Source organism: Sceloporus occidentalis, unplaced genomic scaffold (assembly GCF_023333645.1).
Source record: "Sceloporus occidentalis isolate IW3139 unplaced genomic scaffold, rSceOcc1.0.p SCAF_3, whole genome shotgun sequence".
NCBI lineage: Eukaryota > Metazoa > Chordata > Lepidosauria > Squamata > Phrynosomatidae > Sceloporus > Sceloporus occidentalis.
In genome coordinates, this window is record NW_028316983.1 from 103,577,392 (window position 1) to 103,604,568 (window position 27,177).

General features: G+C 37.6%; 1 protein-coding gene across 4 annotated transcripts in view; it reads right to left on the reverse strand.

Annotated features, from left to right (window-relative positions):
• Nucleotides 1-467: 467 nt before the first annotated feature.
• ABCD3 (ATP binding cassette subfamily D member 3) overlaps nucleotides 468-27,177 on the reverse strand; it is a 44,419-nt gene continuing 17,709 nt past the window's right edge. Inside the window, exons 5-24 of one of the 4 annotated variants that reach the window (XR_016280502.1) lie at nucleotides 25,454-25,523; nucleotides 20,866-20,963; nucleotides 20,560-20,683; nucleotides 19,632-19,688; nucleotides 18,868-19,010; nucleotides 15,873-15,942; nucleotides 14,723-14,792; nucleotides 14,109-14,206; nucleotides 13,932-14,023; nucleotides 13,144-13,232; nucleotides 12,988-13,060; nucleotides 11,948-12,011; nucleotides 10,923-11,000; nucleotides 10,765-10,830; nucleotides 10,592-10,681; nucleotides 8,678-8,797; nucleotides 7,765-7,869; nucleotides 6,511-6,567; nucleotides 4,062-4,776; nucleotides 468-689 (exon numbers count right to left, since the gene is read on the reverse strand). Coding sequence is in view for 3 of the 4 variants with exons in the window: in XM_089515695.1 (XP_089371821.1) it covers nucleotides 4,699-4,776; nucleotides 6,511-6,567; nucleotides 7,765-7,869; nucleotides 8,678-8,797; nucleotides 10,592-10,681; nucleotides 10,765-10,830; nucleotides 10,923-11,000; nucleotides 11,948-12,011; nucleotides 12,988-13,060; nucleotides 13,144-13,232; nucleotides 13,932-14,023; nucleotides 14,109-14,206; nucleotides 14,723-14,792; nucleotides 15,873-15,942; nucleotides 18,868-19,010; nucleotides 19,632-19,688; nucleotides 20,560-20,683; nucleotides 20,866-20,963; nucleotides 25,454-25,523 (1,642 nt within the window). In the remaining variant the exon portion in view is untranslated. Of the gene's footprint in view, nucleotides 690-1,802; nucleotides 4,777-6,510; nucleotides 6,568-7,764; nucleotides 7,870-8,677; nucleotides 8,798-10,591; nucleotides 10,682-10,764; nucleotides 10,831-10,922; nucleotides 11,001-11,947; nucleotides 12,012-12,987; nucleotides 13,061-13,143; nucleotides 13,233-13,931; nucleotides 14,024-14,108; nucleotides 14,207-14,722; nucleotides 14,793-15,872; nucleotides 15,943-18,867; nucleotides 19,011-19,631; nucleotides 19,689-20,559; nucleotides 20,684-20,865; nucleotides 20,964-25,453; nucleotides 25,524-26,589; nucleotides 26,660-27,177 lie in introns of those variants that run through there. The other 3 variants (XM_089515695.1, XM_089515694.1, XM_089515696.1) reach the window with 3 other exon arrangements.

The window sequence follows — 27,177 nt, forward strand, 5'->3', positions numbered from 1 at the left end:
AGGAATGCTACATCTTCTTCAGTGAGGAAATCACCAACATATCTTTAATGAAAGGACCTGTGAACACTTACCATCCAAAACTGATGGAATAAGTGGATGGCAAAGCTCAAGACCCAATTATCATACTGTCAATGTGGTGTCTGAAGGTGCAGGATCTGAAAAACTACTTCATGTGGGATGAAGACTTTGAACAGACCTCATCCTGTGAATTCTGAGGGTTGCTTGCATAAAATGCATGCTTCGTACCAGACGTTTGATTCCAATTAGCCAATTAGTAGTCTACTTTCTGGTGCTTACTTTTTATCAGCTGTTCTGATGAAAGGAACCACATTCAGTTCCAGTATTTCCACTGTGTATTTTATAGTCTTACATCAGCTACAAACCTGCTCTTCACAACTCATTTCCATTCCCCATTATGGTAACAAAATGACAGAAGAGGAGCCATAAATTCAACAATAGCTCTTTTGTATTAACACAATGTCCTGAAATGTATAATTCAGCAAGGCTGTTTAATAGTTTAATATCTTACACCATTGAAAAACAATTTGGTTGATCTAAAAATACGTCAAGTACACCGGCATCACCTTGCTTTCCAGTATATTAAAGAATCTATCCATGGTACTTTGAGTTGCTTCCTCTTCCCAAGCAAATATGTAACTGTCACAAGAATGGAGTTCGCTTTCAGCTCTCTGGAATTCAGTAATGTGTATGATGTGATTCATAGAAAATGGAGAGGTAAATTGTTAGCTTCAGTATCTCACAGTTATAATACGTAATTCAGGAACAAGATTTATGTTGTCCATGTGTGGTTTCCCCCTACTGTCCTCAGATTTTCTATAATCCTCTGCACTTCTGCAGGGTCCTTCAGACCCCAACATTTAAAAAAAAATGGATGTGTGTGTCTTTTGGCTCTCAAATAGTCACCTTGCAATTCTTGCCAAGGAACCCAAGTCAGCTTCTGACTTTTAATTTAAGCTGTAAATTAAATGATGCGATTTTCCAGAGGGGGAAGAGCAGGCTCTCACATTTCCTCACAAATAGGTTATTTTAACTATGCCATTCACTATCAGCTGTGAAAACTATAACAGTGTACAAAATATTTAAGGCACATACCTTTAATCCATTCTAATCTACCATGTCCACTTGGAATCAGCACAGACAAGTGTACAATGTAGTAAATCTAAGATGGGATTCTAACAAGTCTAAACAAAATGGTCAACATGCAAAAGGCAGTGGAGTTACACATGCCCCAGTAAAAAAAACACAACCAACCAATCAAAAGAAAAGAGGCAAACTGTGGCCCAATGTATATACACACTACCTATGGTCCATCTTGTCTCCTTTTCTCCCCTTGAAAGGATATATGGTAAATCAAAATTTGGAAGAAATAAAAAGTAGTTTTGGAGTAGGAGCTTGGTGTAAGCAGTTTTGGGCAACCAAAACTGTCCTTTATAGAGCAGTTTCTTTAGGGCTCCATCCTGTGTTCAAAAATAAATACTGTACATCAAAGATACTTATTTTCACAAAAGCACACACACACACACACACACACACACACAGATATTACACTGTATATCAGATCAGTAAAAAATGTTTAATTTTATGCGTAATGTTTAATGCATAGGTAATTAAAAATAGATCAACTTCTTTAGTTGCATGAAAAATACGTCATGTTTGTGTTTTTACCTGTTGTGTCTGGTAAAATACGAGTAATAGACCAGTTCCCATTTTACTTGATGTAGCAACTATTTGTGGAATTTTAAAAACCCTTTTCATGACACTAGTTAAAAAAAAACTAGGAGTCTGTTTATCTCAGATTTATTATTCCAGAGGCACTTATATATATAGAAAAAAATACATTTATATAGCGCCTTTCTTCCCAAAGCGCCATAAAAGCTACAAAATATTAAAGGACAGCAATCAGTTCCCATTGACATAGGAGCCATCTGTGATCAGTGGAGTTTCAAATACCACCAGGCCAAACATGAAGATGAATCATGCAACATGAGGATCAACCATTCTTGCTGACTTTCCCATCATGCCAAAACATCCAGTTTAAGCATTCATAAGAGTAGCAATCAGCATACAAGATCATAGCACAAATTCACAGCTGCACCGTATTTCTGGATCGTTTTGCATGACATTTGGAAAGAGCATAATCTTAAAATGCCACTTCCCTTAAACACTGCTCCACTTCAAATAGGCTTCCTCTACTGGGGAGGTGTTTTGATACACTCTTAATGAAAGTATGGCTATGGGAACGTGAGATGTTATAAAGGCCAGGCATTTTCTGAACACCAAGTTCTTCTTGGCTTCTTATCCACTGCTGTGGTCAACAGACTAGTTCCATTGGCTAATGGCTACTGAAGTTAATCTGTGCTACTTGACAAAAATTAACAGAGTTCATACTCATCATTCTTATTAACCAGAACTGCAACACGTCTGGGCCTCTGCAAAAGATGCTATATAAATAACAGGTGCTTTCCAGTTAGTGACAAAAATACAACATTCTTTTAAAAACCTCAAGTCTGCGCCTATCAATTTTAGTGCAGACCTTTCTGAAAAAGAATACAAATATTTAAAAAGCAGCATTTACCACTCTAAAAAAATTACGGCTATTTTTAAGAACAGTTGTGTCTGAGAAAGCCAGCCTCTCTAGAACAGCCACTACAGAATAGTTAATCTCAAAGAAAAGGATTACATTAAAAAAAATGTTCACTGGTAACACAGAAACCTGGTTTACAGAACAGCTGCATGTACATCTGAAATCAGGTTGCCAACCAATCTATAATCTGTAATTATTATGCCAACCAAACTATCTGTGACAGCTGTTTAATATCTGATTTTATGATACAGTCCTGATGTATTAACCCACTGTAGTGTATGTTGGCTGACTCAAGCAATTCCAGAATCGATGTTTGAAATTGCTTTTTTAAAAAACAACAGATGCAGAAGGGCACCTGATTGCCACATTAAGTATGAAAAACATGAAGGGACAACAAAAAGTCCAATGTTAAATCACTTTTAAGTATTACTGTTAATTAATCCTGTTATGGCTCTCTGTGGATTACTTGTATAAAACTCATGGCACTTATAAAAACACTTCTAACTGTTCTCTTGTGAGTAATTCAAGAACAAATTAATTTGTCACCTGGTGGTTTGATACGTAGCAAGCCTTTTGTCAAAAGGGGGCACAATTCAGGACTGAATGATAACTGAGGATGCATACCAATTTTACAGCAAAACAAAAGAAAGAGACTGATCACATTTATTTGCATATGTAGTGCATGCCTTCATATAGTGCATTTCTATAGTATAAGGGCAAAACCATGTGCCCAGAGCTCTGCTGTGCTGAAGTGCTTTTAAGTATTATTATTATGGCAGCTTCGTATATGTCCAGATTAGCCAACCACTTTGTTCTCAGTCCCATCTATGAGGCTAATCTTGGCAATATTACCATATCATCATGGGTCAGCCATATTGGCTTTCACTTGAAATAATTTTAAAACTCCTTTGCTTTATTTATTTGGTCATTGCCAACAGATACAAATGTGCAGCCACCTCACGGGGATAATGCTCATATGTGGGTAAGCATTAAGTAATTTTTATGGAAGTCATTCATGGGAAGCACATAAAAACCACTCAAGTTCCAAAACAAATAATTTTTAAAAAATCAGTTTTGAAAGGCTCTGAACAGTTATGAGTTAGACTTTACAATATTTTTTAAAAATTCTGGCTTTGCGAAATCTGAATCTCTGTATTGTGACTACTCATGGCATTTTATTTAGAAGTCAGGTACACAGCTTCCCAGAGCCAGCAAATGGAAGCAACACTTTCTAAATTCTATTATCTCCATTCTGAAATGGAGAACATGTATTTCTCTTTGTTCTTTAAACTTTCCCATCTTCCACATTCCACTGCATCTGTCCTCCTAAAGCTGGGCTTCAAGGTCAAAATGGAACCTGCACTATTTTATTTTTGTTTATCTTGATGGGGGGAATGGAAGGATACCACTGAAAAAGCAGCGGGAAGCTGTGAAAAAGAGAACAGTATGAATTCACCTCTTCAGCTGTTAGGCCTAGAACTCTTTTGTCTCCTAAACCCAGCCTGGCTGCAGGCAGAGCCCTGCCACAACCTTGGATGAAAGAAAATGCTCACTGCCTTGCAGTGCTGCAACAGAAGAGACTTGCATCACCCTGAAAAGAATAATGATATTGAGTATAGTTGCCACACCAGGATATGATACAGAATTTTCATGTCTACCGTGCTTGGCCCAGAGGAGGTAGCAATCCTAACATTAATAAGGGCTCTTCCCCAGAATAAGTGCAAGACAAACAGAAGTCAAATTAATTGACTTCAGAATGTTTACATCCCAGGATGAATCAAAGTTACAGTGATTTAAGCCCAATTTAATTTAGGCAGGTTTTCTTTTTTTTAAAAAAAACCACAAGAATAAGGATATTCTTAGTATGTAGTAATAATTAAATCAACATATACACAAATTAGTCACTTCCTACATAAATATAAATGAACTGACAGCTTCTTTTGGACATCATATTAACCTACCCACAGTAACTGAATTAAAAGAGTAAGTCAAGTAGCTTTGTTAAATTATTGTGTGCTTTTTCTTTCTATGTTCTGGGCTGTTATCAATTACCGAAATAGGCTGTAGATTTTTTGGGGGGCGGGGGGGTTGATTTAAGAACCAAATTCTACTGTGTCTTCAGTGATCTTCTTGAATTCATAATTTCCTCTTCCATCCATGTGAAGATAAAACTGAAAAGGAGAGAAAACAGATTATTAGTGAACAATACAATACATGTGCATGCAATACATATCCATAGCCAACACATATAGAGAGTGTGGATTTTAAAAGGGCATCCCCTTTTTAAATTTGATTCTATAAGGAGTGTCTATCTATACAAGAACCCACACCAAAATATTTCTTATTAAAATACAGTAAAATTTTGCACAAGTTACAGCACCACCTGGTGGCACTGGCAGGGTGCTGAAGGACTGATTTATAACAAGTGCAACCAATTGCCTCGGAATAGTCCTTACAGTTTCAGCTACAACCTCATATTTTTAACGTCTAAAATATGCTTAAAATAATTCTGAATTCCTCATAGAATTAGAACTGGCTAGGAAACTTTGGAGGGCTCTGCAATACACTGAGCAGCAATGTTTCTCAAATCTTTGAGCTAAGCCTTCATCTTAGTTTTATGCAACCACTGGTTATTATCACAGGTAAACCAAACAACAGTTTTTTGGTACTGTATCTTAGCTAGATTTAAATTATTTTCTTTACTCAATACTTATGATGCGGGTAATAGCAACCCAGCTTTATGAGAACTGGACAACTGCCTACAGGTATGTACAGACAAATGGCTGCCTTTTAAACAATGTTCTGAATTTCTAATTGGTCTTGAATGCTACAGTTAGGCCAGTGGTTCCCAAATTTTGGTCCTCCAGGTGTTTTGGACATCAACAATCAGAAGCCTCAGCTAGCTTGGCCAACAGTCAGGAATTCTGGGGACTGAAGTCCAAAACATCTGGAGGATCAAAGGTTGGGAACCAATGAGCTAGGCTGTTAACAGTGGTCATGTATAGAGCATACAATTTTCTCAGTGAAACAGTTACACTGACAGATTTGCTTCCATCCCATTTAAAACACTGCTGATAACTTTTAAAACCCTTGGGAATAAGAAATAGCAGGCAGCTATGATGGAACCAGGGGCTAATTTTCTGCTTCTAAGAGTTGCTGGAAGCCAGAGAGACTGGCAAAAATGCCCAAAACCAAAACTCCAGAAGCAGTCAGAAGTCTATTTCTGGCTTGGAAAAATATTTTTAAAAAACATGGAAAGGAGCCCTACATTCTATTTAAAAAGGTATTGCCACTCCTGGAGGTTTCTAGGAAAAATAGCTCATGCAGAAAAAAAAGGATACTCCAGGAAATCTTGAGGGGTTTCCACAAAAGGCCACAAAAAGAGGCTCAGGGATCCAGATGTTCTAAAGCCACACTTTGCCCTTCTCTTCAGACAAGATATCCGAAGAGCCACTGTTCCCACCCCCCCATGAATCCACACAGCTATTTAGATGACTGTCACAGATCCTTCTCTGTGCTCTAGTGTCCTCAAAACCCCCTTGTTAAAAGTGGTTTTGTTGCATTTGAAGTAGGCTCAATCCTATGAACTGTCACACTACCAACTTCTTTCTTTCAATTAGTCTGAGGTGCTGCAAGATATCTTTCCACACTGATTTTCCCGACTAACATAGCTATGTCTCTGAATTCCATTGATAAGATTTATTAGTTTCAATTTTCAATGAATACACATATAACTTTCAGTTTCCACAATTATTCTGTAAAGTTTGCATATACTGCTATTAAGCTACTATTTTAAAGAGCTCTTTAAAACATTTTATTGTAGGAAATAACACTTTTTAATGAAAGAGGTATGAGTTTTATGAATCAAAATATCCTAGGAATATGGGAATAAAAATAAATCTTACATCATGGTGTTTCCAGAGGGACTTTCTGTGAGATACAGTGAAAAGAGTGATACCGACCTATAGTGACAGAACATAGTTGAAGATTAAGTAAGCTTTATGATGGTAGTTTTCCACCAAACATTATTAAAATGAAATATGCCAACCTTCATTGCCTGTGGGAGATCAGAGAGTGGATCTCCCAATATTTTTGTTTTCTTCTTCTAAAATCAGTGATTAAGAGAAGACACAGTTTGAAGCAGGTCTACAATCGGATGGCCTATTAACTCAGCATAGATTCCCACTATGTACTATGGTGTCTGTGAAACTTTCTCCTCTAGAATAGCAGTTCATGGAGGCAAGCAACTGGCACACTAAAGAATCCACGAGGGAATAAAAGTTAACCCTATTTCCTGCCTCCAAACCAAAACTCCTAACCCCTCCACCCTGCCATCAGCTATTGTTACATTTCTTCCTTTACGGGGTTAAAGAATATGTGCAACTAGGATCTTGAATCTAATACATACATACACATGTATGTACTGGATATATATGAGTATGTATGTGTGTATATACATCTATTTCCAAAAGTCCCTTTTCTCCAGTTATTATGACTGAAAAGAGGGAAGTGATTTTCACAAATTCTTCCTTTAACCTGCAGCTTCCATGCCACATCCAATGCACTTCCACAAGGTCTTCTAACCATCAGATGGGGAAAGCAGGAGCACAGAGGACGGCAAAGTGAAAATGGTCATAAAAGTTACTTCTCCACTTCTATTCACAGATGTGTCCTCTGGACTGAAGAGCTTTTTGTGTGTGGAGGGACACACAACTAGATATGTGTCCTATAGAAAAATGAAGTGGAGAGATCTACTCATCCAGATTCTATTCTGCACTAGTTAAGTGTCATGTATCTTATGCTTCTTCTTCTAGAAAACATTTTGATTCCATTTTGGTATAGGAACACATAGTACAGAGCGCCTGTGCCATATATGGGTGCACTATACATGGCTTAAACCTTACACGGAAGGTTAAGCTGCTGGAAACACAATGGCATGTGGCCCTCTGGTGCATGTGCTGTGCCGAACACAAAAACACTACTCCATTAAAACAGATGGGGTTTGAGCATATGCATTTTTCCTCATACGCTGGGGGGGGGGGGGAATGGAACGGATTCCCCGCGTATGGGGAGGGCCCACTGTAATATAGCCATACTGACACTTCTTGATTTTGCTTCCAAAAGGAGAACTTAAGACAATGCAAAACAAGCACACATACTTTCCGACAGTGGCTGTAGATATAGCCTTCCACGTCAACGCTAACGGCACTAGTACATTCATCCAAAATGGCGAACTGGGGTTTGTGGTAAAACAGTCTGGCCATCTGCAATGGAAAAGTAAATGCTAAACAACACACAACACCATGACACAATGCTTTTATACATTTTCGCTACACTCTACCAAAATTAACATAAGGAAACATAAATGATTTGAATAAAATGAAATATATACAGCAAAGATAGAACTGTTATATAAATCTCATTTTGGCTATAATCCCCAAGTTTCAAAAAGGGCACCAGTATTTGTAAGTTTTTGGAGTTCATGGGAGTATGTGGCACTCCAGTTAAAATGTAGTACTACTTATGTTTAGTACACAAGTAGAGAAAGTCTGGCTGTCCAGATGATAATGAGCTAATATTTCCATAACTTCTCACCAACATCCAGACTGGCTGAGGCCTGGCCATAGAAACAGGAGCCCAACAAAGGCTGGAGGGATCCAGGTTTCTGATCCCTACCTTTGTGCACAGATTTTCCCCCAAAAAAATCTTTTTGCTTTCCAACTGAAAACAATCAAAATAAGATCTCAATCTAGTACCATCTTTCAGATTTATGAGAAAGACTGTTGTAGCCCATTAGTAGAGCATGTGATTGGCATATGGAAGGGTTAATCCCTGAGATGCTAAAAAGCTACTGCCAGACCAAGTGTAGGACTAAACAGACAAACATTCTGAGCCAGAATACGACAGTTTCTCAGGTTATTATTACTTTAAAAATGTTGTTAAGAGCCAACTCACAGTTTTTAAAATTATTTTCAACACAGGCATTTTAAAACGGTTTTTTCATATTTAATACTGGGCAGCAATTTTACTTAATATCTTTTAAAAAGGGTGCTTGAAAAGGGAAATACATACTGCCATTCTCTGTTTTTCTCCTCCACTGAGAACATCCATCCAGTCCTGAACACTATCCCAGCCTCCTTCACGTTCCAGGATCTGACCCAATTGGACATTGTCTAAATATTCCTTTAACACCTGTATGTAAAACAAACAGATCAACAAGCTTGTAAATGTAACTTCTTCATGACTTCAAATTTATCTAAGAGCCTCATCCTCGAAAGGATTTTTTTAAAAAAAGGTTCTGACTTCTAATAGTTCTAGGCCAAGGAGAAATCTGACCACCACTCTCAATCCCCCTAAGATAGGTTACTCCCATTAATATTGTGCTACATTTCTGTGAAGCTGCACTATGACTTTCACAGTTTGCTCTCTGACTTTTGCTTTCAACCTCGGACAGGAATAGATACCATTACTTCATCTTAACTTGCACTGGGACATTCAAATCAGGGAAGCAAAAGTGAGAACTTTGATCTTTTACAGTGGGCCTTTGGTATCCACTGGGATTAAGCTCCAGGACCCTCTGTGGATACCAAAATCCATGGTTGCTCAAATCTCATTATATACAATGACACAGCAAAATAGTGTCCGTTACATAAAATGGCAAAGTCAAGGTTTGCTTTTTGGATTTTTAATATATATACGGTATATTTTCAAGCTATGGATGGCTAAATCCATGGATGCAGAATCTGCGGATACAGAGGGCCCAGCTATATGTATCTTTGTCTCACTCTTACAGTGAGACCACAGGCACAAAACCAACAGAAACTGTTATTTTCCAAGATGTCAAGCTAACTATCTCCAACATCTCCTGCTTCAAGGTTAGGTCAAAGACACTCTCTGCATGTAGGCTGGCCTGACAGATTTTGTCCCATTTATCTCCCATCCTACTCATGCATTCTGGATTTAATGTCAGCTACCTACGTGCCCTAGCTTCTCTCCTTAGACTTAAGAATGAACACGTACGTGGATGCTTGCAAAGTTTACCACTTGGGGAAAAGTGTTACCCACACTAAATGCATGACACAGTAGACATACATCGAAAGTAAATTTACAGGATTAGCTTTTACAAGGCAATCTCTGTGCTGCTGCAGAACTCCAACTGGACAAACTGGTCCCTGCAGCAGCTTAAACAGCTCAGACCACATCACACAGCAGCCATACAGATACATTTATCTGTGAAGTTCTTTACAGATCTACAAATCTACAAAGAAGTAAAGAATGACAACCAAATCCAAGAACTGACTAGGTATCTTTCTCCATCACTCCTGGTATTTTTGCAATTGTTTTAGAGATTTTCATCTTTTAAACACTGTATCTCTGATGGAGAATGAGGTCTCAGAATGTGCATTTATTTCCTCTCCCACTACAAATCTTTTATTTAAAAAACAGATACGCTTTTTTTCTATTAACAGAATTTTTCTTCTCCTCCACACACATTAAAAATAATTATACCGTAATTCTAAGAAAGGCAACTGGGGAAAATTACCCATAAAGTATCAAAATTGGCTGCATTCAACCACATAAGATTTACTTGAAAGCGAAAGACAAAAACATACTAACATTAAGTCAAATATTGTATAAAAGCCTTAAATCCAAAACACATTGCAGAAATAATCCAGTTTGAGACTGCTTCAACTGCCCTGGCTCAGTGCTAGGGAATCCTGGGAATAGTATTTTATTATGGCACCAGGGCACTCTGACAGAGGAGGCTAAATGTCTCACAAGTTTCTAGAATTCCCTAGTATTGAGCCAGGGCAATTAAAGAGGTCCCAAACTGGATTATTTCAGAAGTGTGTTTTGGGCCTTAGTTTCCTTATATTTGTTATGATTACATTCTTTTTGTATTTGATAGTGAGCTTTGCCTTTCTTGGCCTTTGCCATAAAAATCTGTCTATAAAAATAATAGAATACTTCAAAAAGATATTTCACCTGGTCAGAGATCCCTTTTCTTCTCTGGTCTTCTACAGTGTCTGGATAGATTACTTGGTCTCTGAGAGTTCCAAGAGTCATATATGGCCTCTGAAATTAAATGATAAAGAATCAACAAACACTGACAGACTTTAAAAATAAGAAATGTGAATTATTATGGTGATTTGCTTTACCTGGGGAACATAAAACAACTTTCCTCTCTCAGGTTTAGTCAGACAGCCACCAAACAGAGGCCACAACTACAATTGGAAAAGAAAAATCAAACAGTTCAGGAAGTTGTTATTTTGTAGTTACTGATATTAAAAGTGTTCTTATTCTTGTGTTTTCATACCTCACCAAGGACACGGAAGAGTGAACTCTTTCCACAACCATTTGGCCCACAAATCAGAACATTTGCACCAGATTGTACCTGAAAATGAAATCAAGGCACGAAGCATTTAAATCTTAGGAAAGCTGAAACTAAGAGCAATAAGCATACCTGCTGAGATTGCATGGATCTATCTAGAAATTTAGCCTTTCTAATCTTCAGCCTAGTAGATGGGATATTTCACTAAACTCCAGTCACATTTCACTATAGAATTCACATAGAACGAGACATACAAAGTAGCCATTTTATAATGTTGTCACTTCAAGAGTTTTAAACAATCTCTCTGGGGTTCAGCTACATAGCATGTAAAGACTGTTTTTTATTGCTTTACCATGACATTTGCCTAAGTATTCAAGATGGAAGCATTTTTTTAAAGAATTAAAAACCACCAAATGATTTGCCAATCACTTAAAATTGTGTGGTTCTGCTTCCTTCCTGTTCTGTTAATTTAATTCACTATTTACTTATTTATATTCCACCTTTCTCACAACATGAGACCTGAGGTCACTTACAAGGTTATAGCTTTATAGCTTTTATAGCAGACACAGTAATCTGGAACTACAAGTAATTACAGAAGCAATCTGACAGCATATTTACTGACAGGAAATAAATACAACTTAGTTCTGTGAAGCTAAGTAAACATGCTTGGAATTGAGCTGTAAACTGGCCTATATGATACATTAAATCTGTTTTCTTTCCTGCATTATAATTGTGCTGTATCATCTTATGATATTCAGGACTGTTCTAAAATCTTAAATGAATGTATAGATTCCCATATGATAAGAAAGCTTTACTGCAAAGAATTTTACTTGAGGTAAAATTTAAATTAATTTGTGCAACATGTCTCTACTAAATTTTCCCACTATCACCACACATTACAATTTTCAGAAATGTCTCCTGACCTACCAAATATGTTTTCTGGAAGCTGGGCAGAGAAACCTGGATCCAATCAATTATTTCAAGGATAAAATTTGATTGTGACCACATACCTCAAAGTTGAGATCTCTTATCAAGATATCACCATTTGGTGTTGCCAATGGGATATGGTCAAACCTTCAAAGAAAACAAACATAAGCAAAGGTTACACTTGCTAAGTTACTGCTACACAACATAATAAACTTCCAAGACGCTTTGCTAGGATTTATATTTTCATTATTAAATCCAAATGCAACAGAAAACGTTATTTGGGTCAAAGAGATAGCAACTAAGCAGGGTGACAAAAGAGACAACTGTACAAAGCTATAGTATGTCAGGTTAGATGACTGGTCAGTTTGGCCCAGCACTGCTGAACCCAAATGGTGGAAATTTTCTAAAGACTCTGACAGTGATTATGGATGCATCTGCAAATCTACAATTTGCATAAAATTTTAATTTTGGCATTTTTAATTATTTGCATTTATGGTTGCTAATGTTCTTTCACAGGATGTCTGATAAAGAATGGTGTAATCTTTCTTTATACAGTCCCCTTTACAGTTACTCATGTGAACAGGCAATGTGCACAGAAATGGTTTGTGACTACCAGCAGCCCATCATCTGAATGGGGGGCACCTCAGCTTTCCGTAGCGGGATGAGATGCCTCCTTGCTTGGACTACCATCTTCCAACAAGACTCTCACCCTTGGGAATGTGTGGCTTCCCCCTATCCTGAAATCCATGCAGTCACATGAATAGCTGAGCCAGGCAGGTTCATCCACACAGGCCTCTAGGCTAGGCTTCCTGAGGTTCTAGAATGCTATGCTGTCAGGACTCTAAGAAGAAGCCAACTTGTACAGAAGTCTAAGAGGGTGGCTTCTGTAAAGTTCAAACATGTCAGTGGAAGAGACAGGACTGAGAGGAACCATGTGTTTTGGGGAACAGGATTACAAGCATGGCCCCTTAGCCCCTTTGTCAGTGCTTTAAGCTTTTGGGCACATACCCCATGGAGAAGATCTAAAGCGAGTGCTGAATATTTAAAGCATTTTAGAAACGGGAGTGTATAAAACTGAGGGCTAATTAGAAAGGTTTAATATCAAGCAGGAAACTTTATTTACTTGATAATATTATCTGCTATGACAATTCTTCCAGCTCCAGGAATCAGTGGGATATCTTGCTCTAAATCTGAATCTGAAATTACAAACAGACACAAATGTTAGGACACAGACAGGTGTTATCATAAGTTAAATATTTGCATTAAGATTGTCAATTACCTTTCTCTTGTGATAGCATGGTCCGTTGGTATTTGCCACTATTTAATTCTTTCAGAACTTGCATTAATTCTGTAATTCGAGCTGTGAAACTAAAATGAAAGATTTTATTTAAGTGAAAAACATTAATAACTTTTCTTCAAAAATCAAATGTTCAGAGAAAATATATTAAATTTCCCAAGCTGCTAAAACTGAAGGCATAATAGTGCAAACAAATCACACTTACATTATTACTACAGAGAATTTTAAAACGTGTTTTTCCACAATGTTTAAATTCATCCAACAATCTGTTTGCCTTAGGTCAGTGTTCATGACCAGTGAAACTTGAAACCCTAAAGAGTAGGAATAAGCAATATCCAGAGGCCAGGTTGGCACATTAGACCTTCCCCACTTCTGCTTGAATTTGCCTCAATATCAGTGGCAGTAAAACCTTGGCTCCCTCTGCCCCACATCTAAACCTATTACAAGGATAGGCATTAAGGTGTGGTGGGGGTGGGGGATAACAAGGGGAAACTGCTGGGGGAAAGAGCGAATAGGCACCAAGAAACCCTAAGCCTCATTAAAACCAAATCTTTCAAGATCTATGTATTTTAGTGTTTTGAGACAACTCTAAAACATTAGTGAATTAATGAAAGTGGCTAAGTTTGGACAGTCCGAATAGAATCAATCTGCTAGAGCTAGAGAAGTTAAGTTCTTGGACTCTGATAATTATTGCAGATATCAATAAAGAGAAATAGCCAATATTAGTTTTATAAGGATAACCAGTTACATACATTATTGATCAACCTTACCCTGCCAATCGTGTCATCTCACGACCTGCTAGAACTATCCTGCCAAGAGCTTGAGACATTCTCAGCAACATTCTTCCACTTTGGTAGTAATCCTTAAAGTGACAAAATACAGTTCATGAATGAACAGGTAACATGCATGCCATCCAATCTAGCTACTCTAAGCAGCACATTACTTACCTCCAATAGTTCTGCATGTGTACTGTTCTGATGGCGTGGATGAGCTAAATTCAAGAATGGACGGCTAACAACCAGATAGCCAACTACAGTAGCAAGATCTGTAAGATTTCAAGAAAATGTTTCTTTCAATATTTGTTCTGAATGGAAGGCTATCATGATTTTTAAAGCAGACATGAACCCAACCATCAGGTAGCAATACCACACAGCTTTTCCACTCTATTCCTTACCAGTTCCACCCACTAAACTCCAGTCAAGTGAACTCTAGTTATGTTTACAGTTTTTAAAAGTGATTGGGATCCAAAAAAGGATGAGGAGGACTATATTCGTGCCAGAGGAATTCTTCATTCCTCTTATCCTTACAACCCACTCCTTGGAATTGGTGGACTCTCTGGAATTGTGAAGGGTGTGGCATGAGAGGGACACAAAAGTGGAATGGAGAATCCATGGAAGTTAGGAGGTCACTTGACTCAAATACTTCCACTTGTGTAAGGCATTATTAGGGCAAAGACAAGGAGTGACCAACAGGGCTATACAATCACCAAAGCAATGTATACTTGGTCTTGGAATTATTACAGAGATTTCTGACAGGGGGGAAAAGAGTTGTCCACACTTACATTTGGCAACAATGGTATCTATAAAGCCCATAGTAAACCGGAACAAAATGAAATTATGCAAGTGCTCGACCTAGTGAAATGAAAAAGTTGGGAATTATGTCCATACATTCACAATATTTAGGCAAATGAATTAGTAGCTCTGTAGTACTAAGAAGCTCTGTCTGCTTGTTTGAGAAGTAAGATATGCACAAAGTTGTGGGGACAGGAAACAAGTGAACAGTGAAACACATTACAGCATACAAGAGCAAAGTGCCTGATCAAGGATGGGCAATACACATCAAAAAGGCTACGACTGCAACCTGAATAAGTCCAAGTAACTTTTTAAAAGGAATATGATAATTTTTCATGGTTCATAAATAATCTCATTTTCATTCTCAGTCAAGGAGGTGGAAAGCAACTGGAGAAGAGGGGGAGAGATTAGCAGTCAGGAGAAACATCCAACCTCTTTTGTTCAAATCTTCATTGGAAATTCCATCCCACCTCACCACTTTTTAGTTTTTTGGTGACAACCCATATTAGAAGACACAGGCCTACTGTTACAGCTTATAATTTAGCCTCATTGGAGTATAATCTCAACATTCCTTAATATCTTCTCGCTCCTTTTGTAACACACAAACTTTCTTCAAAATGAAACCTACACTACCCAGCAATTTTTTTTAAAAAAATCTATTTTAATTCTAATTAGTTATTTTAGAAAAAAGTCAGTTCTCTTTGCTAACTCTTTTGGATACAAAGTCATCATGCAGTTTATCTCAGCAACCTTCAGTAGGATGCAAAATCAAACACAGGCTAAAGGAAAAGGAATGCTCAACGGACAGCATTCTTTTCGTTTGTCTGACCGCATCCTCTAACAAACAATACATTCTATATAGTACTTGCATATGAAGAAGTAGATGCTTAGGCTACTAACTTCTTCCATCCAGTTAGGCTCAAATGTTTTACAAGATCTCTTTGGATTCTACACAGTGGTGATGCAGCACTGTGTACTGGGAAACAGACTAGTTCATTTTTTCATTATAATTCAGTGTCATATTAGATGGCAATTACATTAAGACAGCCCTCTACTGCTTATGCAAAAATCCATAAACCACCAAAGCGATAGTTTCAAACTCTGTGGAATTTAGTATTTATATTTACAATTCCCACTTACCAGTTTGCGGAAGGCTTTGTGAATTGTCTGCTTTTCCCTTTGATTTCCATTATAAAAAGCAATTTCTTCACTGTAAAAAAACACATCCCTTTTAATGCACAGATGAGCACAGGAGCAATCAGCAATCAGGCCTATGCTACAGAATGGGATGGAGAGGCTATAAGTGACACAATCCAGGTAAGAGAATCAGCCTAGAGAATCAAAGTGATAACAGTAGCGATCATTTTGGATTTTAGTAGGTGGTGGCAGTTTTTACCATTAGCTAACCCAAAAACTCCTTGCTAAATGGTTAGCTAAAATCACAAAGAACGAGGTGAGCTAGACTCTTTTACTTTGCTATTCTCATTTTCTAATTGTACAAACTGTTTTAAAAGAGAGGAGAGCATTCAAAAGCATCACCCATCCTCTCTGGTATGAAGCAGTACAGTCTATTGTACCTCCTCATGATTCTTATTCATAATTCCCTTTTTTCTGCCACGTGTTGAATATGCCTCAAAGTTGTAAAAGTATCCTTTTGCAATAATTAAAGGAGAATCATCAATCATATCAAAACCAGTGAATTGTGCTTTCCTTTGAAATGATCAAAACAGACAGTTAAATAGCTCATAATCAGTACACTTTTTAAAATATTATTATATATTGTAAGCTGTGATCCTTGATTATTCTTAACCTGGCAACAGCTCTCATAAATTGTTAACAAACTATTGCTGGAATTATATTATGACCTTTTAAGTTACGCAGTTGTTGCATGTCTTCAGGTTGTATCTGACTTATGATAACCCTAAGGTGAACCTATCACAGTGTTTTCTTGATTTGTTCAGAGAGATTTGCCTTTGCCTTCCTCTGAGGCCGAGAGAATGAGACTTGCAAAAGGTCACCCAGTGGACTTCCATAGCTGAACAGGATTACAAACCCTGGTCTCCAGAATCATAGTCCAACACTCAAACCACCACACTACACTAACTCTCATTATGTTATTTATCTTTACGTATACTTAGATACATAGCATGGGTGCTAAGAAACTCCTTTACTGAATTGCAAAGAGGCATAATGGGACACCAGCAAGAGTGCTCAACAAACATCAAGACTAATGCCATGCACAACTGGACTGATACAATGTGCATCACACAATCAGCACACTTCACTGATTCTGTTACGTAGAAACATAACAGCAACCCTCTACCGGATATCAATATGGAGAAAAATTTGAGTCTTATCTGATAAGACACGCCATAGGCATTTTCTTGATTCCTATGGAGTGGCAATAGATGCAGCGAAGAAGTCTTACTCCATGTATTGCATCTGCGAAGTCTTGTCTGCTGGAGCTGTTCAGGGTGGTAAGGGATCTAATACAGATGCCCGCCACCCGGAAGTACCTGCAGTTGTTTTGTTTCTATCTCTCAGGCAAATTCCAGATAGTGAGGCTGGGAGACAGTTGCTCTTCTAAAAGAGAGCTAAAATCTGGTGTCTCCCAGGGCGCCATTCTGTCTCCTATTCTATTTAACATTTTCATGAAGCCACTGGGTGAGATCATCCGGAGACATGGGGCGGGGTGTTATTTGTATGCTGATGACACCCAAATATGTTTCTCCATGTCTCGGACTGCTGCAGTGACTATGGATGGCATCTCTCCTCTGAATGAATGTCATAAGTCTGTAATGGACTGGATGAGGAAAAACAGACTCATGTTGAATCAAGACAAGACGAGGTACTTGCTATAGAGACCCTGAATCCAGGGAGGTCAACCTGTCTTGGATGGGGTCACACTTCCCCTGAAGGACTCTGTTCGCAGCTTGGGGGTGCTCCTGGACTTGTCACTCCAGTTGTCAGGATAGATAGCTGCGACAGCCAGGAGTGCCTGTTATCAGCTTTGGCTGATACACTAGCTGTGACCCTTCCTGGAGCTGGGGAACCTAGAAATGGTGGTACATGTGCTGGTAACCTCTCGACTTCTGCAACGCACTCTACAGGGGGATATCCTTGTGCCAAGTTTGGAAACTTAAAATGGTGCAAAATATTGCAACCAGACTGGTCGCTGGGACATGCAGAGCCGACCATATAACACCAGTCCGAAAATCCCTCCATTGGCTGGCAATTAGTTTCCAGGCACAGTACAAAGTGTTGGTTATAACCTTTAAAGCCTTACATGGCTTGAGTCCAGCTTACTTGCGGGAGCACCTTCCTCCCATACAATCCACCCCGCACACTCAGGTCCTCTGGGAAAAACCTATTGCAGCCAAGGAAGACCAGGCTGGCTGCGGTTACCCAGAGGGGGTTCTCATCTGCCGCTCCTAAAGTATGGAATGACCTGCCGGAGGAAATCTGACACATCCTCACTCTTGACGCCTTAAAAAGGCTTTCAAGATGGATTTCTTCTGGCAGGCCTTTCCAGATTAAATCCCCCCTCCACTGATTTTTCTTAGCTCCTATCAACCCCACGAAAGATGTCTCGTCTTAAGTACCTCTAATTTTATTTGATTTTAATTACTATTTTATATTGTTATTTTTATTTTATTATGTTTTTAAGGTAGGGAGGGAGGTTAGGGGTAGGGGAGTATGTAAAATTTTAAATGGATAATGTATTTTACTGTTATATTTGCCTTTTGTATCCCTCCTCGATCTGTAGGGAGAGGCGGGATATAAATAAAAATTATTATTATTATTATTATTATTATTATTATTATTATTATTATTACACAGATGCACAATACAAGTCTCCATAGGTTTACGCTCCATATTGTTATTACAGGGGCGAATGTTTAAAAAAAATTACTCAGCTTGTGGGAGGAAACCATCTTGGTAGCTGCTTTCCAAGACAAGAGAGAAATTAAGTGTATATGCAGAGTGACTTCATGCAGTCTTAAGATGATGAACTTGGATTGCTGTTCTGCTCTTAATTTTTTTTTTTTTCAGATTTAAAAAACACTGAAATAATCTTGTTTCTCCTGCATTGTGTGGCTTTTACAAAGAAATGTTTGTGTTTAAACCTTAGTACCTGTTTGTAATGAGCCGCGAATTGACAAATCTATACTCTCCTTCATATTTTTGCTCTGTGATAGTCATTTTACCAATGGGTCTTCTTAAGCGGGTAAGGAAAAAGCCTGAAAAAATCAAGTAGGCCATCATAGAAGCAGGACCCTATAAATATTTAGGAAAGAAGGCAAGAGTTCAGAAAAAAAACCATTAACAACATGTAAAATAATAATAATAATAATAATAATAATGATAATGAACACATATGTAAATGTACAGAAGATATATCTGAACTGCTGCATTGATATATTATGGACTTGGAGTTCACATCCCTCACCCGTTTGCGGGTATTGTATCATAACTCTTGTCTAAAAAGGAACCATGCCCTTCGTTGAGTAGTGGGGTGAATAGATGGTGTATACTAGTTACTTATTTTTCTAAGGCTACTCTACAAGGTTCTTTAAAAAATAAAGATAATTGCATCTTTCATATGACGTATTACCACAGACTACATGCATGTTAAGCATCAATGAATATTAAACTCAGGATAAGTATCAATAAGCACTTAGCCTAATACTCCACATTATTATTTATCATTTCTTTAGCACCACACATCAACTTTAAAAGAAATGCAGTTTCTGTATAGTTGGTTGTACATGTTAAGAGTGGTTTTACAAGTGTTTCTTAGTTCTCGATCTATAGAAAATTCCCTAATAAACATCCTTTATTCCACATATCACGTCATATACCAAAGCACTGTAGTGCATAAATATAAAACTATTTTACCTGGGCTCCTATTGCACTTGTTAGCTTGAAGATATATAGAACAATATCCAAAAATGGCTGAAAAAGAAGGTTGAATATTAGTTTTATATTCATTCTCTGATACAAAGCATCCATTCCATTTCTATTTAGAAAACTAATTTAGGCTGAGTAGAAACAAAAATAAAAGAGAAAATGGATTATCCTGTGTATTAAGCCTGTGTTCGTTATGTCTCCTGCCCAACAGCTATCTAAAAACAGAATAAAATCCTGTTCAATACAATATAGTTCTCCAGATTTATGGTGAGACAGAAACAAAAGAGACTGCAAAGGCTGGTCCTCAGTGTTTCTTGGCAAACAACAAACTATAGATTACAAACATGATGCAGCAAGCTACTATATCAACTAGAGGAAGAAGCTTAATTGGAATAATTTAAGTTGTGCACAGTATGTCTTTTATAATGAGGGTGGACAACTTCCCAAGTCAGAGGACCACACCAAATTACAAATAACTCATCAAAGGCTTCCCTGCTGTTACATTTGAAATCCTTGCAGTTACTGCTAAAGCCTGGAGGTGACTACAGTGTGGGTGAGCAGAATGGTGTCAGAGCATACCACAGAGCCCTGGAAAAGGAAGATTACAGAAGGGAAGAACGCAGCCACTATATTTCTGGCAGCATTGTTGGATGGTTTTGTGTGTATGTGTATGTGTGTGTTTCAAACCTGGGCTGCAAGTATTGCAAGTTGTGCAATACTGCTTTACAAATGCTAGTGAATTACATGTAGGAAAGGCTGCAATTAACCCAGGCCATGACAAACTACCTGGTAACTTGGATTTAGATACTAAGTTATCATGCTAAACATTTATTTAATATAATTAATGGACATATCCTATAAACAGTAATGATTCAGATTATGAATTGAAGAATGATTTAAAAAAAATCATACTCACCTTGCTAAGGTTTGAATATAGGTCTACCACACTATTACAAAACTTTTCTACATCTTGCGTAAGCAGCTGATCAGGATTTCCTATCCTGTTGTCTAGATTCCCCATTTTGTAGTAAGTGTAAGTCCTAGAATGTCATAAAAACAGCAAATTCAAATTAATATGGCACTTTCATTAAAAAAAATCAAATGATTAAACAAAATTGGAAGACTTTATGTATGGTTTGGGGGAAAGTAAATATTAATTGACCTCACCATTATTTTAATTCAATTTTAAATCATTACACATTGAGAAAAAGGCATTACTTACTGAAGATATTGATCATAAAGGTACTTGGTCAGTCGCACACGGAAGCACAACTTAAGCTCATTTAGCCCATATTTCAAGAAGCTATTCACCAGGGAAATCTAGGAACAGTAAGAATATAACACAAATTGCAAACAGCGAGAACAAAGACCAAAATCCAACAAGGTGCTGGTGGTGCAACACTAGTGCACACCTCCTGTTTCCCATCACATCTCCTGACATCATTTGAAAACTGGTTCTTAAGGGTTGACAGGGCACATGGGCGGGAGTGGGGGGGGGGGGAGTTTGCTGAAGTGATGAGAAAAGTTCAGTCTTTTCCCAGTTCTGAACAGAAATTTTATCATGTCCCCCAAATGGATTTAGGCCAACAAATATAAAACAACTTGCCAAACTGCTTCACTAAGAAGGCAAACTCTAAGATAGAGATGGCACATTATAATCCAAAATCCAAGACTAGTGCCCAATCATAGACTAAAATCCTACTTTGGAGCAAGATTCAGGATGCATCTACACTGGAGAAATCATGCAGTTTGACACTACTTTAACTGTCATTGCTTCATTCTATAGAATCCTTGGATTTGTAGTTTTGTGAGGTACCAGCAGTCTTTGTCAGAGAAGGCTAAAGATCTTGTAAAACTACAAATCCCAGGATCCCACAGGATGGAGCTACAGCACTTAAAATGGTGTCAAATTGCATTACTTCTACAGCGTAGGTGCACTCTCAATAAAATCAGTGGGACTCCCTTCTGAGTAAAAATGCATAGGTTTCCACTGTTAATTGATTGATCTACTACTTAATTGATAAAATATGCACAAAAATTGAATAAAATAGTTTTAAGGAAACTATTTAAAGAAACTTCTTAAAGTTTTAAGAATCCAAAGAACTTGGATTGGATCCAAAGAACCACAAGGAGGAAGGGAACAGGTAATAATGCTAACCCATGAAGAAAACATCACAAGAGAACAAAGGGTTTCTTAGTTTAATGGGGAGCTGTTTAATATTATAGAATGAGAAACATAGCATAGAAGCTAGATATAAACTATGGCATATAATTCAGCAGGCTGTAAATGGTCCTGGGAATAGTCAGTGGAGAGTCTTACAGGCCATAAAATGTCTCAGTAAATAGCTTGTACAGAGACTTGCACAAGACCTTGCACAAATGAAAGAACATCTCTAGCTAGAGAGTCATTTCTCTCATGCAATGCTTTCCTAGCAGGTTAGAAAAAAAAACTTGCATAAACAGAAAAGTCTGTCCTCTAGTGGAAGACCATTTCTGAATTCAAGCCACTCTTAGGTTGTTTTAAAACAACACATACACATCACAGCAGATCTTGTAAGGTAGCATTTACTGTGAGTGTGTGCTTCAAGTCACCAGTTGACTTATGGCAACCTCATGAATCTTAAGGGGTTTCTTAGGCAAGGAATACTCAGAGATGGTTTTGCCCCTCCTTCCTCATTAATATAGCCTATAAAACCTGGTATTCATTGGCAGTCTCCCATCCAAGTAGTAACCAGGGCTAACCCTACTTAGCTTCTAAAATCAACAGGATCTGGTGCCTTTAGGGTATTTAGGCCTTATGTACAATTTTATAAAATAAGGATTGTAAAGCTGCAAATTCATTGACCAGTGGCACTGTTCAGTCAATATAAATAGGTTTTTTAAATGGCTTAATCTGATCAACTAAATATGCTAGCTCTATTCTATATTTTACAGCCACAAAATGAACCTAACTACTGTATATACCCATGTATAAGTTGAGAAATTAAGATCAAAAATTGACCTCAAAAAACCTAAGTCGACTTATATATGGGTCATACGGTACATCCATCCTGAGCCTCTTCCCAACTGGGCTTCCTCTGTGGGAACAGCCCAGCTGGGAAGAGTGAACGGTGATCCCTGCAGCCTCTCCCCAGCTGACCCTTGACTTATCCACAGGTCATATAAAAATCCACACTTCTGGTCCCAAAAGTTGAGACCCTGGCTTAGACACAAGGTTGACTTATAGTCGAGTATATATTTATATGCCCCAAAATGTGTATTTTCAAGAAAGCAGATTACTGCATGTATATTTTCTTCCAAAGCATATTATTATAATAAGTTATGCCCATGTTTTTAGAACTAAGTACAACTTTTAAAAATTAAAGCAAGTGGATTGTACAACAGAAAATGAAGTCTATGGATAGCTTACAATGGAACTGATTATTCTAGTTATTTACAAATACACTCCATTTTTTATGCATTACTTTTGAAATTTAAAAGGGTACAAACTAAATCTAATTAGCCACCAAATTTATTTATTAATGTAACTGTTCTATTCAGTTGTAAGGCCACTGTTTAAAAAGCTCTGCTCAGGATCTACCACACTGGATAAACTACCAGCTATTTCCCCCTACTCCATTTTTAGGTGTAGGCCCTAGAACATGAGGCAGCCTTAAAGCCCCAGAAGCCCTTAGAGAAGATGAATTATCTAGATTCAATCTAATCTAACTTCAAACCTGGTTGAAGGACGGAGACAGCTTTGATTATATTGGTAATGACTTAAACTGGGACCCAGACTAGTTCCTTGGACCTCTCAACAGTTTACAATGCCATCAGTCATGATATTCTTTTGGACCTTTCTGGGATGGGAACAGAAGGCACTGTTTTACAGTTGCTTCTTTTCTTCCTGAGAAGGATGGTTTCAGAAGGGGGTGCTGGGGGATTCATTTGATGCTCTGGTTATTGGGCTGTGGAATCACTCAGGGCTCTGTAGTATTTACATGAAACCACTGTTGAAGGTTGTCTGGAAATTTGGGGTTCAGTCTCACTAACAGGCTGATGACACCTAACTCTGGGCCACAGCAGATGGCCTGGAAGGAGTGATCTCCGGCTGCTCCGGCCACGATCGCTCCAGGACTGTGGAGACTGCATGGCCTGCTCCAAAAGCTGCTCTAGTTTAAACCTACTTGTGTCAGTAATGGACTGGATGAAGATGAATAAACTGAAGCTTAATCCAGGCAAGTATACCTAGTTAGCCAGAAGGCAGATCAGGAAAACAGATTTAGCTTATGCTGGATTAGTTTACATTCACTTGGGAGAGGCAGATCCTCAGTTTGAGTGTACCCCTAGATTCAACCCTGAAGCTGGATCCCCAGGTTTTAGAGGTGCCCAAGACTGCATTTGTACCATCAAATCTAGTGTATCAGTTATGCCCATTTCTGGAGATTTTGATTCATGCATTAGTTACATCCCAACTGGATTACTTCAACATGCTCTATACTTGAGGTTGTCTTTGAAGAATGATCAGAAATTCCAACTAGTTCAAAATGCTGTGTTTAGACTGTTTCCTGGGCTGGTTGTACTTATTACAACCGCTACCAGACCATCTCTGGGCACAATTTAAAATGCTGGTTATGACCAGTAAAGCCCTATGTGACTAGCCCATGCTACCCAAAAGACTATATTCTCCTATAAACATATTCACGGGGTTTGAAAGAATCCCTTCAGAACCATGTCTAGTAGAGAAGCAAGAGAGAAGCTTCCCCGTGGCCACATTCAGATTATGGAACTTCTTCAGAGGGGGTTAGATCTAGCTGCTTCACTGCCCTTCCAAAAACAGACAAAGATCTTTGTATCTGGGTAGACCTCCAACAACTGCTTGAGATGATCAGAAGTTTTAAAATGAATGCCTTGAAATTTTAAACATATTTCTTCTTTTCTATTATTTGTGTGGTATTTTAAAATTATTTTATTTGGAGTTTTAAAGTATAATTCTTTCCAGTACATATAACCTATTGCCTTTATTTGAATCTTTTAAATTAGATTTAACCCAATCCTGTGAGTATGGCAGGATATTTTTTTATGCTTGTATTTTAAACAAATGCTTGCAGCCACAGTATTCTAAAACAAGAATGTCTTAACCCAAAAATCTCACAAAGTTCCCACATTTGTAAAATAATTTTTACTAAGCTGATATTCAATTTGAGAGAAACCTGAGAACATTTTTTAAAGTACATGAAACACATTTATCAAGGTGGCCAATTTATTTTAAAATGGGAAATGTTATAAAGAATTTTATTACTGCTATGAAAAGAGGTTTTATAACTTAATCTAGCTTTCCATAACTTGGTATTCTTCATATGTGTTGAACTGCATCTTCTTTACCCAGAATGGTCACTAACTGTGTTGACTGAAAATGGTGGGAGTTTCAGTTCAACACCTCTGGGAGGCACCATGTTGGGAAAGGTTTCTGAGACTTCTGATATTGAGCATTTCCTTATTTTCTCCTTCACTTCCCTTTACCTGGACTCCCTGGTTTTTAATGAAATTATTAGAACATCCAGACACACAGTGGGGCTAGGAAAATGCAATATAGCAGACTAACAGTCTTCTTCATCATAAAATACTGATTACCCGATACTAAATCTAAGTGCAAAGTGGCCCAAGTAAAGGAAAAATTATATATTTCTTGTATCCTTTTGAGATCACTCATGATCTTTCATTTGTAAGATTTTAAAATCATTTTTAGAACTTGGTTTGTCCCTCATTGGGAATTAACAATATCAGTAACTTTTATCAAAGAGATGACAAAAACAAAAAGCACCACTTACAGCAGGCATGGCAGCGATGAAGTTGAACAAGTACCTCTTGAAATCTTTTCTACTGCGACCAATGATAGCACTGCAAACCACCACATGCAAAATGTTAATGGCATAGGAAGCAAGACCCATCCTGCAGTGTTTCCACAAGAGCAAGCAGAAAGCCATTTAAGGTGTACACAGAACAAGAAATTCAACAGGGAAAGCAGGATTCTGTAGCCACCAGAGAGCCATTACAGATGTGCTCCCACATCTGTTGACAAAGTGACAGCTTGCTTACTGAAACCCATTCACCTTCTCACTGCTACTGCTGTAGCCCTAACTGTAGGCATTATTAACACTTAAGGGCATCCAATATATTTTCTTTCTTTAAGGAAGGTACTACATATTACAAATGACAAAAGCTGCAATTGAACAAGTTCATTATTCAACTCCACTTCTTTGCAATGCCTAGTTATTAACTCCTGCTATAGCCTGGTATCAACATGACAAGAGGCATTTTCCTGTCCCCTTTCCCTAACATCATTTTATACTAGAAGAAAATAAATGATGTTGCAATGATGTTAGATGTTGCAGAAGGAAAGGACAGCACTACAGGGAGCTACCACTTGATGAGGCTGCCACATGCTCTTTGTAAAAAAAAAACTAATACTGTACTAACAGGCCCATTTTGGTGAAAAGTGCTGATCTGAACAAAGTTCATATCAACACGTAAAGACAAAATGAAAAAGGGGTTATCTAAAATGGATATATGTTAAAACAAATGAAGAATTAAACAGACTGAATAATCATGGCAGCCTTTTAAAAACAAAACAGGAAAGCAGCTGTCTGGTAATCCCTAGATCAAGAATGGAAGCAAGCAGGGATCTCAACCTAGGTAAAGGGTTTTCTTTGGAAGAGACAGAAAGCAACAGCGAAGGTCACCAACAGCATTCAGTTTCACTGTAAGAATATACATTCTGAAGCAATTAAGATGAAAATTAAAGAGCTATAGGAGCACTATAGACTTTACAATTTAGTTGATACAGTTCAAACTAAATCTCTGAAGCCATAAACCACTGGAGATATAAAGCAAATTGCTTCAGTTATGCATCAGTTATGAGCATAAATGTAATATATGCATGCTAATATTTACAATATCTGTTTACCAGTGGAATGGAAACTACAAATTTAATAAAGAATTTCTTGAATAGCGACAGATCCCTGCTTACGATTGCACTGCAAGAAAAAAAATGTACATAATTTAACAACTTTACTGCTAGGTTGAGTTTCTAGTTTATAACTTTACAGTACATAAAGTATAAAAAAATTATAATTACACACAATTGCAATACCAAAAGACAATTTACTTAAATAGACAACATAATGTGTAGGACAACAATGGAACAATGTACTCCAGCAGTTTGCATAGAAATTATTTTTAGACAGAACACAACCATATTGCAAGAATGTCAAAACAGAGACCAAAAACAAGGTGTTTAAAAAAATTAATTATTTCACATAAGCTTTTCAAAAAATGTACTTTGAAATTCAGAAGGAAAAAAAATCAGTTAAATCTCAGAATACTTCTTGCTTTTAAAAAGCATTAACATTCTTTCTTCTCTTTTAAAAAACACAGATAAATTCTAAGATGTCTGTCCATAGGTTTATATTGCATTTGAACTGTACTGTATGAATACTCTCCAAATAAATAGACAAAATATGCTGCCTGATGTTTTGTATATCAAACAGAAATG